Source organism: Echinops telfairi, unplaced genomic scaffold (genome assembly GCF_000313985.2).
Source record: "Echinops telfairi isolate 266 unplaced genomic scaffold, ASM31398v2 ScPeMD7_7461;HRSCAF=8499, whole genome shotgun sequence".
Lineage (NCBI taxonomy): Eukaryota > Metazoa > Chordata > Mammalia > Afrosoricida > Tenrecidae > Echinops > Echinops telfairi.
The window spans coordinates 2,551,696-2,565,310 of record NW_022111361.1 but is presented as its reverse complement, the minus strand read 5'-3'; the positions used below and the strand labels follow the sequence as shown (position 1 = coordinate 2,565,310).

Genomic DNA, 13,615 nt, shown 5'->3' with positions numbered 1-13,615 from the left:
GTTCCTAAATGCTTCCTCCCCGCCCCCACTATCATGACTTGAATTCTGCCTAGCAAGTCTGGCTAGACCAGAGGATGTGCACAGGTAGAGATAGGAACTGGAAACACAGGGAATGCAGGGTGGATGATCCCTACAGGACCAGTGCTGTGAGTGATGATACTGGGAGAGTTGAGGGAGAGTGGTTTGGAAAGAGGGAACCGATTACAAGGAACTATATGTGACCTCCTCCCTGGGGGACGGACATCCGAAAAGTGGGTGAAGGGAGACGTTAGACAGGGCAAAATATGACAAAATAATAATTTTTAAATTATCAAGGGCTCATGAGGGAGGGGGGAGCAGGGAGCGAGGGGAAAAATGAGGACCTAATGGAGGGGGCTTAAGTGGAGAGAAAATGTTTTGAGAATGATGAGGGCAATGGATGTACAATTGTATTTTATACAATTGATGTATGTATTGCATGGATTGTGATGAGTTGTATGAGCCCCTAATAAAACAATTAAAAAATAGAGGAAAAAAAAGAAAATAATATTTTATAATTTATCAAGGGGTCACATGGGTGGTGGGGGGAGGGAAAAAAGAGGAATTGATACCAAGGGCTCAATCGAAAATAAATATCTAGCAAAGAATGATGGCAACATATGTACAAATATGCTTGATACAATTGATGTGTGGATTGTTATGAGTTGTAAGTGCCCCAATAAGATCATCTCTAGAAAAGAAAGACATAGTGTTTCTTAGTTCAGCAAAATGTCATGATCCCTTTCAACCTGAAACTACAGCCAGTGTTGCTCTTATTTTACTTTGTCTCTTGGATTTAGAAATAACCTTCATATTTTCTTTGTTTCATGCCAAACCCCACAATAGGGAATCAGGACAGATAAACCCCTCAGGACCAATAATGAGAGTAGCAATACCAGGAGGGGAAGGGAAAGGTGGGGGATTAAAAGGGAACTGATCACAAGATCTACATATAACCCCTTCCCAGGGGAACGGACAACAGAAAAGTGGGTGAAGGGAGACATAAGACCGTGTAAAATACGGTAAAATAATAATAATTCATAAATTATCAAGGGTTCATGAGGGAGGAGGGCGGTGAGGGAGGGTAGAAAATGAGGAGCTGATACCAAGGGCTCAAGTAGAAAGAAAGTGTTTTGAGAATGATGATGGCAACAAATGTACAAACGTGCCTGACACAATGGATGGATTGTGATAAGAGTTGTACGAGCCCCCAATAAAATAATTTTTAAAAGAAAAGAAAAAGAGGTGTAAGAGCCCCCCATAAATAAATAAATGTCATTAAAAAAAAAGCATTAAAGAAATGAGGATGTTACTTTGAGGACTAAGGTGTGTCTGACCCAGGTCATTGTATTTTCAGTTGCTTCCTATGCAAGTGAAAGTTGGACACTGGATGAGGAAGCCGGAAGAAGAGTCGCAGCATTTGCATTACGGTGCAGGCACAGAATACTGAAAGAACTGCCAAAAGAACAGACAGATTGCGCTTGAAAGCAGCACTGCTGGTATGCTCCTTAGAAGCAGGGATGGCAGCCTGTCTCATATACATTGGGCGTGTTCTTAGGAGAGACCAGCACCCTGGAGAAGGACATCATGCTTCGTACAGGAGTGGGGCAGCAAAGAAGAGCACGATTCTTGATGAGATGGATTGACAGGTGCCTGCAACAATGGGCTCAAGCATAGGAACAATTGTGAGCAATGTTAGATCAAAGAGAAGCATTTCCCCAAGGACAACGTTCTGAAGGATTGGGAAAGAAGAAGGAATAGAAGTAGAACGTAATAGGAAGTGGGATAAGAGATGGCGCATTGAAAGGTTAAGAAGAAGAAACAAGTAGAAAGTAATAGGAAGGAAGTGGGATAAGAGCCGCCATACTGAAAGGTTTGTGATGAATGATATGAAACAAAATGAATTATTGAGCTGATGGTTTGCCCTGGAAGCCTTCACTCAGTTTACAGTCCAAAGTTAAGAAAAAGAAGTTGGCTTTTCCCTAAATCTGTTGGCTTCAAAGAAATAATGCAACTTCTCAGAGCCAACCAGGGTGTACATTTTGACAAAAATGAAACCATGTCTTCCTATGGCGCCCTTTCATCTCGCTGGCCTCTCTACCAGCCTATAGCCCAAGGCAAAGGGTGAGGGTGTTATCAAAAGAGATGGGGGAACAAGTCTAAATCCACATTCTCAAAGCCACGCTAACTGCTTCATATGAGGCCAGACAGTTATCACCTGGAACATTGAATAGCAATATCACTGTAGCTAGCTTGCTTGTTACGTGACCACTACGTAGACACAGTGACAACACTTACTGGGTGGTAGAGACTTTTCCTTGGAACGCTTCTTTAGGAAATCCGTTGGAGAAGGCAGTTCAACTTTTGCTGGTCCCATAGTTTTCATTGCAGCTTTAACTTTTTGCACGTCATCTTTCACGGATGTCTTAAAAATGGACGTGTACCTAACATTTAAAAAAGCATAAAGTTTTAGCAATTATCTTCCTAGTACACAGGATTCCAGTTTAACAAAGAGTATAATTATTTGATTCTTGGTCATCAGCGTATGCAATCTCAATAGATGCTCTGCCCTGAGAAAGCACTATGAAGAAAGTTGTTCACAGTATTTTCTTAATTTAACATCTTTCTCTTCTCTTCTCTTCTCCCCTCCCTCCCTCCTTGCTTCCCTTTTTCTTAGCACATCAGTTTGGAGTTTATTAATTTTATTGATCTTATCAGAGCACCAGGTGTTCATTGATTTTCTCTAATGTTTACATTTCATTTCATTGATTTCTGCTCTGATGCATATTATTTCTTGTCCTTACTTTGGGTTTAATTTGCATTTCTTTTTTGTTTCATAAGATGCTTGCTGAGTTCATTGATTTAAAACTTTTATATTTTTCTGATTTACTTTAAAGCTAAAAAAATTCCTTCTAAGCTCTACTTTAGCTGACTTGCACCAATTTTCATATTCCATTATTTCAATTCAGCTCAAACCCTTTTACTTTCTTTCTATCTTCCTTAACTTAGAAGTCTATTTAGAAACATTGCTTAGTTTCCAAATATTTGAGGATTTACCAGGTGTTTTCATAATTTGTTTCTAAGTGATCTCTGTGGTGGTAAGAGGAAGGACTTAGTGTGATTTCAATCCATTTCAATTCTGATGCTTGGTTTATGGAACAAATTTAGCCTATTTTGGTAAATGTTCTGTATACACTTGAAAAGAAAATTTATTCTATACTGTTGGCCAATTGGTTGATAGTGTGTTTCTAGTGTTATATATATTGATTTTTCTTACTACTTGTTCTATTAATTATTGAAAGAGATTGTGGCCTTATTTATTTATTTTAGGTTTTGCTTCATATCTTTTGCACTTTTGTTTCTAGGTAAGTACCATTTAGGTTTATTATATCTTCTTGGAAAACTGACCCCTTTAGCATTATACAAAATATTATTATCCCTTTTTATATTCTGCACTCTAAAATCTATTCCATCAGATATCATTATGACAATTTTCACATTTTTGTTGATTTGTGGTTCCATGGTAGTATATTTTTTTCCATTATTAGACTTTTTACTGTATATTTTTAAAAGAAGTTCTCTTATATAAAGCACAGAATGTTGAACCATTCCAACAATCTCTCAGTCTCTTTCATTTGGTATATTTAGGCCATCATATTGAATATGAGTTTTAGTTTGTGTTTAAATTTGCCACTTTACTATTGTTTTCTACATAGTCTATTGTTCATCTTTCCTCTTTAATCTTGCCTTGATTTTCTTTTGACTTTATGGGCATTTTAAGGTTTACAGTACAAATATCTAATATCAATTTTGCCTTCCAGCAACACCTTCACCTATGGTATAAGAGTCTTACTAAACAACACTTTGATTTACCCCCTTCCACTTTTACCCTAGTGCTGTGCTATGTTTCCCTTCTACGTGTGTGGTCAAGGCCACAGAGCATTGTGATTCTTGTTGTTGATGTTCTTAGGTACTGTCAAGTCAGGTCCAATTTTGAGTAACCCTATGTACAACAGAGCACAATGCTACCCAGTCCTGCACCATCCTCACAATTGCTGCAATGTTTGAGCCCACTGCCTCAGCCTATTGACCCATCTTATGGAAGGCCCTCCGTTTAATATTGAGCCGCTAGTCTAACAAGCATGATGTCCTTTGCCAGTAATTGGAACGTGTCTAAAGTTTGCAAGATGAAGTCTTCCTAACCTCTCATCTAAGGACCACTCTGGTTGTATGTTTTCCAAGACAGATTGCTACTTCTTCGCTAACACTATAATTCAAAGGCATCAAATCTTCTTCAGTTTTTCTTATTCATTGACTGTCTTTCAGATGCATTTTAATCAATTGAAAATACAGTGGCTTGAGTAAGTAGTATTCTGAGTCTTCAAAGTGACACGTTATGCTTTTGAATAATTTAAAGAGCTGTTTTGCAGAGATTTGCCCAATACAATAACATCATTTGATTTCTTGACAGCTGCTTCCATGGACGTTGATTGTAACCCATACTGAAGGCTGCAACCCTTTATCTTCATCAAGGCCTCCTCACTTCCCACAAAATAGGACTCATCATCATCTGCATATCGCAGCTTGTTAATGAGCCTTCCTCCAATCCTGATGCCACAGTCTTCATATACTCCAGCCTCTCGGAGTATTTGCTCAGCATCCAGTGTGACGAAATAGGGTGTATATTTTTTCCTCTTCCATTTTCCCCCCTTTGGTTCTCATGCTCTACTTTGCCCATTTGAACACGCAGAAAGTATTTCAAAGAGCTGTTTTCCTCTTGTTAAATCGTCCCATCTGTCTTCTGAGTTTGTTTTTCATCAATGGATAGTCACTTGGTTGTACTTTGTACTTTGTTGCTTCTTTGTATGCCTTGTAAATGCTCCCACCTCTCTTTTATTTGAAAGCTTATGATTCAATTCTATATTACCTTTTGGTGAGCTGAATGTTTACTCATCTGTTATAGAAATCAGCAAGATAAACATTCTACTTATGAATGATAGCTGTAATTTTTTCCCAAATTAAGGACAAAAATAATACGTAAGTAAAAATCTTGGTTCCCTCAATTTCCGAAATTAACTTCCCAGAATAAGTTTGGCTTTTTAATGCATTGTTATTCCAGGTAGACTAGAGAAACAAATTCATAGACATTCATATGTGTATAAGAAAGAGCTTTATATACAAGAGCAATTGAATATTGAGAAAACATCCCAGCCCAGTCCAGATCAAGTCCATAAGTCCGATATTAGCCCATATGTCTGATACCAATGTATAAATTCCTTTTTAGACTCACAAAACACATGCAATGACTTAGAATGCAGGAAGATCACAGGCCAGTGGTGGGAAATCTTGTGGACCCAGTGGCATTGTAAGCATCTCAGTGGTGGCAGGGGTCTCCTCATGGCTTCTATAGCTCAGGGCACTATGGTAGTTCCAGGTGTCTTGTCAGTTGCAATGTCTCCCAGGGAGTGAGCAGAGAGAGAGTGTGTCTCCCACCTCCAAGAAGGAATACAGGAGCTCCCTCAATCCTCAGGAGAAGGCTGTGCCCACACAGGTCTCATTGGCTATGACCTGATTGACAGGCTAGACTCCACCCCTTCACTCTCAATCCTCTCAAATTAACGATTATATAACTACCACATGCATCTATTCACCTATGAGTTGTAAATTAATGTTCAAAATTTACACAGTGTGACATTTCCTTCGGATGGGTTCTCTCTAGAGAAGTAAAACAAGTGCATGGTGTACATATACATAGTTGTTAGATGCCACTGAGTTCGTTCCAATTCACAGCCACATTTGTTGGTATGTGGGAGCCATTGTTGCAGCCACCACAGAAAGCTGAGTTACATGAAGAAGAGTGCAGCATCAGGATCGGAGGTTGGCTGAACCACCTGTGATATGCAGATGACACAGCCTTGCTTGCTGAAAGTAAAGAGGAAATGAAGCACTTGCCAGGGAAGATTAAGGATCGTGGCCTTCAGTGTGGATCCCAATTCATTGTAAGGAAGACCAAAATCCTCATAAGTGGGTCAAGAGGTCCAATTTCATGATAAATGGAGAAAAGGTTCAAGTTCTCAAGGATTTTGTCTTACTCGGATCCACAATCCGTGCTCATGGAAGCAGCAGTGAAGAGATCAAAAAACATATTGCATTAGGTAAATTTGCTGCACAAGATCTCTTTAGAGTCTCGATCAGCAAGGACGTTACTTTGAGGACTAAGGTGTGCCTGACTCAAGCCATGGGATTCTCCACTGCATCATATGCATGTGAAAGTTGGACTTTGAATAAGGAAGACAGTGGAAGATGTATTTGAATTATGGCTCTGGGGGAGACTACTGAAAGTACCCTAGACCGATAAGAGGACAAACCAATCTGTATTGGAAGAAGGAAGGCTAGAATGCTCCTTAGAGGCAGTATGGCAAGACTGTCTCTTACATACTGGAGTAAGACAGCATGTTTGGTCAAATGGGGGGCGGTGAGAGAGAGGAAAGCCTTGGATGGGGCTCAAGCGCAGGAACAATCGTGAGAATGGCGCAGGAGTGTGCAGTGCTTTGTTCTGTTGTTCACGGGATGCTATGGGTCGGAGGCAACTCGATGGCCCTGATAACAACAACGTGGTTTCAGCCAGTGTCAGTTGATCTCCTTGAAGGTCTTCCCCCACCACCCTTTTTTTGACCTCCTACTTTACTTAGCATAGTGTTCTTTTTCATGGACTGATCTCTCCTGGTAACATGTCTAAAGTATGTAAGACTACGTCTTGCCATCCTCGCTTCCAAAGAACATTCTGGTTATACTTTTTTGTAAAAAATCATTTTACTGGGGGCTCTTATAGCTCTTATAACAATCCATACATCCATCGTGTCCAGCACATTTGTACATTATGTTGCCATCATCCTTTTCAAAACATTTTATTTCTATTTGAGTCCTTGGTATCAGTTCTTCATTTTTCCCTCCCTCCCCCACCCTCTCACCCTCACGAACCCTTGATAAATTATGTTATTATTATTTTTCTGGTTATACTTCTTCCAAGGATGATCTCATACGTTCAACATTCTTCACCAGCACCATAATTCAAGTGCACCAATTCGTCCTCAGTCTTCCTTACTCAGTATCCAACTCTCACGTGCATACACAGCAATTACAAACACCGTGGCTTGGGTCAAGCACGCCTTAGGCTTCAAAATGGCATGCTTGCTCTTCAATGTTTTCAAGCAGTGTCATGCAGCAGATTTACCCAGTGCAGTGTGCTCCGTGATTTCTTTACTGTTGTTCGCATGAGCAAATCTAAGCAAAATGAAATCCTCAACAATTTCAATCTTTTTGTTGTTTATCATGATGTTGTCTATTGTTCTAGATGTAAGAATTTTGGTTCTTTACAATGAATTGTCATTCATACTGAAGGCTGCAATTCTTGACCTTCATCATTAAGTCTTTCAAATCTTCCTCATTTTCAGTAAGCAAAGTTTTGTCATCTGCATATCACAAATTGTTAATCAGCCTTTCTCTAATCCTGATGCTACATTATTCTTCAGGTAGTCAGCTTCTCAAATTATTTGCTCAGCATACAGATTGAATAAATATGATGAAAAGATATGCTCCTGATGCACGCAGTATTCCCTTGTTTTGTTCAAACAATTTCCTCTTGATTTATGTACAGGCTACACATGTGTACAATAAGTTTTGAAATTTCCATTCTTATTGATACTATATATAGTTTGTTATGATCACACAGCCTTTGAACAACCAATAAAATATGTAAATATTTTTGTCAGCTTGAATTTCTGGCAGCTTCCCATTGTTGGATTATCTACAGCAAAAATTTACTTGCATGTGATATTGATATTTAATAATTTCCACATTCTCTTAGGTCCCCTTTCTTTGGAATGGATACAAATATGGCTCTGTTGCATTTGTTGGCTGAGTAGCTGTCTCGCATACTTGGGTGAGTGCTTCATCAGCTTGTTGAAACATTTCTCTTGACATTGTCAACCCTGGGGCCGTGCTTTTCACTGATGCCCCCAGTACAGCTTGAACTTCTTCCTTTAATACCATTGGTTCTTGATTATGTGCTACTTCTTGGAATGTTTGAATGTCTGCCCACTAGTTCCTTTTAGTACAGTGACTCTGTGTATTCCATTTTCTTTTGATATTTCCTGCACCAGTCAATATTTTAACATTGGAATCTTTCAAGATTGAAACTTGGGCCTTGAATTTCTTCTTCAATTCTTTAAGCTTAATATATGCAGAGCATGTTCTTCCTCTGGGTTTTCTAAGCCCAGGTCTCTGCTCATTTCATTACAATGCTTTATTCTGTCTTCTTGAGCTACTCTTTGAAATTTCTGCTCAGCTCTTTGACTTCACCATTTCTTTCACGTGCTTTAGCTACTGTAAGACCAAGAGTAAGTTTCAGAGAACCCTGAAATCCATTTTGATCTTTCCTTTCTTGTGATGACCTTTTGTCTTCAGCATGTATGATATTCTTGATGTCATCCTACAGCTTATCAGGTCTTGCACTGTTATTAATATTCAGTGACTCAAATCTATTCTTGAATGTTCTCAAAATTCAGGTGGCATATGCCAAGGCCATCTTTTTGCTCCCATAGACTTGTTTTAATTTTCTTCAACTTCAGCTTACATATGCGCAACTGATGTCTGTTCCACCGTCAGTCTCTGGTCTTGCTGTGGCTGCTGAGTTTCGCTGTCATCGTTTTCCACAAACGTAGTCAGTTTAATTTCTGTGGATTCCACCTGGCAAAGTCCACATGTAGAGTCGCCATTTATGTTGTTGAGAAAAGGCATTTGATAAGAAGTCCTTGGTCTTACAAAATTCTTCATGTGGCCTACAGCTTCATTTCATTTGACAAGGCATATTTTCCAACAACCTTTGTTGTTTCCAACCTTAACATTGTAATCACCGATAATTATCAATGGATCTTAATTGCATGCTTGATCGGTTTCAGACTGAAGATGTTGGTAGGATTATTCAAATTATCTCTAGCTTAAGTCGCTGGTATGAAATTTTGAGTAATACTTACATTAATTGGATTTCCCTATAGGTGTATAGATATTATCCTATCACAGACAGATTTGTACTTCAAGCTATATCTTGAAATGTCCTTTTTGACAATGAGTTTATCAAAGTTCTTAAATCTATCATTCTGTCATTCATGACATAATAAACTACATCCCTGCCCAATTCAAAAGTCAGTATCAGTCCTTGTCATCATACTGATGCTTCGAGTATCGATCTTTGTGAGTTCCATTTCAGTGTTAACCAGTTCCAGTCTTCTCAGTCATATGTCATATATTGAAAAACCCGTCAATTAGGTATCACCAGTTGTTTCATCTAGTTTTAAATGGTGCCCATCATCTAGTAAAAGTCTCGAAAGCATGACTCCATCCATGTCATTATTGTCAGCTTCATTTTGAGAAGGCAGCTCTTCCTCAGTCATACTTTGAGTGCCGCTAGGCCCAAGGGACTCATCTTAATATGCACCACATCTGACAATGTTCAGCTGCTCTTCATAGGTTTTCAATGAGCCAGTCCTCTGAAGTGGACAAGCTACACCTTCTTCATAGCCTTTTCTTAGTCTGGAAACTCTGTTGAATCCTATTAACCTTGGACTACCCCGTTGGTATTTAAACTCAAGCGGCATAGCTTCCAGCACACCACCATATAGTGGGAGAGAACTATCTCATGGAAATAACTCACACAGTTGAAGAGGCTGGCAAGTCCCAAGTCTATGACAGACTGTTCCTGATTTCTGTCCCTGCAGGAGTTGAGGAGTACAAATCAGCGGGTCAGATTGCTGGTTCATAGACAGTGAAAGTTCATGAATCCCCAAACAGCAGACAATATGGCTTGTTGCTGATTTCCCAAAGAACTGGGGCCAGGCAAGGAAGAAACATATACAGAATACAGATCAAGCAAAAAGCCAGAGAGCTTTGCCAGAAGGTCCATCAATAATATATGTAAGCCACGCCCCTGAAGAAACTCTGTTTCAACTGATTGGCTACTCACAGCAAAACTCATGGAAGTGATTATATTATATCTGATCTCATCAGAGAGGAAGACTGCATGCTTACTTAGCTACAAAACTATTTAAAAACTGCCTAATCATTGAGAATCTTGGCCCATCCAAGTTGAGAGGCAACTTAAATCATTACAGATATCATTGTTACTACATATTAAACTTTTTCTTTAGAATGGCTGCGTTTTACTCTATTTTTTCTGGATGGTGTTATTTTATTATAAAGATCTAGGAGATTATTTTATTACGCAATTGGCCCTATTCTTTCTACTTACTATTAGATGTGGGCTAGAGATAAAACTGTTATTGTCTTGTTCGGTAAGTATATTATAAACATTATAGTTTATTACCAATCACTACCATAGTAAGTAGTATTATTAAGTCCCTAGATAAACATTTTGAAAACAGCTTGTCTTCAAAGGTACCTAAAGAAATAATATTAACTAAACGTTGGGACAGTTTGTGAGTGCTTGGTTGCATTGTTTTTTCCCCTTAGTAGGTGAGAATTGGTTAAAAACAAAAATAAAATTCAGGCCAAAACTATTGTACCTTTTTTTTCATTGTGTGAAAACATGAGGAGCATACTACTAGAAATATCTCCAAATTATTGCTTGGAGAGAAATTGACATGCACCAAGTACCCCGTTAAGCCCGCCTACAAAGAGAGAAGTGAGTCTTCAAATCAGTCTCATGAAAATGTCAAGTACTTGCAGAGGGGTCTCGGGGAGGAGATGAACCAGTCAGGGTGCAATGTAGCAACGAAGAAAAATACAACTTTCCTCTCGTTCCTAAATGCTTCCTCCCTGCCCCCACTATCATGATCTGAATTCTACCTTGCAGGTCTGGCTAGACCAGAGGATGTACACTGGTACAGATAGGAATTGGAAACAGGGAATCCAGGGTGGATGATCCCTTCAGGACCAGTGGTGTGAGTGGCCGATACTGGGAGGGTAGAGGGAGAGTGGGTTGGAAAGAGGGAACCGATGACAAGGAACTATATGTGACCTCCTCCCTGGGGAATGGAGAACAGAAAAGTGGGTGAAGGGAGACGTCGGACAGGGCAAGATATGACAAAATAATAATTTATAAATTATCAAGGGCTCATGAGGGAGGGGGTACTGGGGAGGGAGGGGAAAAAGGAGGACCTAATGCCAGGGTCTTAAGTGGAGAGGAAATGTTTTGAGAATGATGAGAGCAATGAATGTACAAATGCACTTTACACAATTGATGTATGTATGGATTGTGATGAGTTGTATGAGCCCCTAATAAAACGATTTAAAAAAAAAAGACAGAAAAAATACTAAAAAAAAAAAAGAAAATATCAAGTACTCAGTGACCCATGGGATGCCAATTCTAGCCCAGGAATGGCTGGTTTTTAAAGTCTTATTTTGCACTTAACTACCAACACCTTCAATCTGAATGCTGCTAGAATGAGCTGAAATACAATGGATTGTCAGAAGGGCGTGTAGTTATCATAGTCAACTAAATCTATGCTGATACAGGAGCTACCAGTCACCTGTGGACATTGAGTAATTGAAATGTGGGTAATACCAGGTGCAGATGTCATATTATTTGTAGTATATTGGGCTAAATAAAATATATATTATTAAATTCATCTTACATGTTGTAGTTCTACTTTTTCCAAGTTACTGCTAGGAAATTTTAAATTACACTTGTGACTTACAGTATATTTCTCCTGGGAAGTGTTGATCAAGATTTTGGGGAAAAAACTACCCTTGATTTTAAACTACACAATCAGGTAACTGCTTATGCAGAGCACATCGTATTAACGGCTCCAAAACAGCATTCGTGAAGTTCTATTTGGGCATTAGGCTAGTTGTGCCCTATGAGACACATGAGTCCCCACGTACTTAATGTGTGTTGCTGAGAAGTCTTTATTGTCTCCACTCTGCAGGAGCCTTGGAGGAAATAAATTTCTAGTCCCATACCCAGAAGGCTTTTGCTTCTCTTCAGCTATTACTTTGTGGGTTTTTTTTTGTTGTTTTTTCTCACAAATATGCATGAATGTGTTTACTGGCACCAAATTTAAATTTCATATAATTTAAGGATTAAAATATATTCTTCTGATTTTTTTCCAATGGGAGTTGTGAAAATATTCCTAGCTTAAGGTAGATTTATCATGTCATACTTTGCCAAGCCCCCCCCCCCACCAAAATGTGGACTTTTTTCTGAAGATAGTTTGAGAAGCAAATGAGTTTTTGTGTATCTAAATGATATGAGGTTCCTAAAACATGTAAAAAATATAAAAATTAGAATTTTCTAATAAAAATAGCTTATTGTATTACTCTGTTTTTTATCTTAAAGACAACGTGACTGTGAGTGTGGATGATCTTTGTCCAAAGCCTTGGAAACCATATATATATATATATATATAGCTTTGCTATGAGTTGTAGTTGCCTTGATGGAAGTGGGTTTGGTTCTCATTGTTGTATAAACTGTAACTGTAGGTGCTGTAGGATAAGCACTGTACTGCTAACTGCAAGGTCTGTGGTTCAAATTCACTAGCCGCTGTACAGGAGAATGAGGAGGCTCTCTGCTTTCCTGAAGATTTACAGTCTAGGAAACTATAGGGGGCTGTTCTACTCTGTCCTATATGGTCAGTATGACTCAAAATCAATTTGGTAACAATAGGTAAATAGGAACTGTGAATTCCATGAGGTCCTGATAAAAATTATGTCTGTCTGTCTATCTATCTATGTATCTATCTATCTTAGTAGTTACATAATCTTGTGTCACCTTGATACATAGAGTGAAGCGGTGGAGTCTAGTCTGTCAGGTGGGTCACGGTCTGATGGTATCTCCTTGTGGGAGTGACTTTCTCATAAGGAGGGTCCTGGGAACTTCTCCCTCTCTCTTTGCTTCAATTTCCTCTTGATGAGCCACTTCGAGTCATGCTGATGGCAGCCAGAGCCACAGAGATGCGTCCACCACCATTGGATCTACAAGACTTTGCACCTTCCTGCATGCTGCATCATTGCATGTGGCTGCGTGAGTCTGAATAGGGATTTATAGACTATTATCAGACTTATGGACTTGGTCTGGACTGGACTAGGATGTTTGCTTGATATATAATTACTTCTTGATTCAAAGCTGTCTCTTACACTTATATAAGTGACCCTGAATTTATTTCTCTAGTCAGCCTGGTCTAACATAGTATATTATTTACAAGGTTTTGTATTATACAATACTTATATAGCATGGATTATACATTCAAGCTTGCATAAGATTAGTTTGGTAAAAATGACCTGGGAGATGAAGAGAAGTGTTACAACTGTGGAAGACCGTTTAGCCAGATAAAAAATATGAACAACTGTTTCTAACACTAATTACAAAATTCTCTTTGCAACCATATATTGCAACAATTGAGATTTTAGCATACAATTTCATTTTTCAAAAAGAAAAAACCAAACACCTGAATATGCTTGGCTTTCTTTAAAACTGGGTTAATTTTAAGAAGCTACTCTTTTCTCTAGTTGAAATCTTGGCTGAAATTGGTCAGCAAATTAGATGAACTACGTATCTCAGGAGCAAGTAATCATGCCATTA

General features: G+C 38.8%; 1 protein-coding gene across 1 annotated transcript in view; it reads right to left on the bottom strand.

The window, feature by feature from the left end:
• ENKUR (enkurin, TRPC channel interacting protein) overlaps positions 1 to 13,615 on the bottom strand; it is a 38,361-nt gene that overhangs the window by 20,127 nt on the left and 4,619 nt on the right. Inside the window, exon 2 of the mRNA XM_004716100.4 lies at positions 2,317 to 2,462. Coding sequence (XP_004716157.1) covers positions 2,317 to 2,462 — 146 coding nt within the window. The remainder of the gene's footprint in view (positions 1 to 2,316; positions 2,463 to 13,615) is intronic.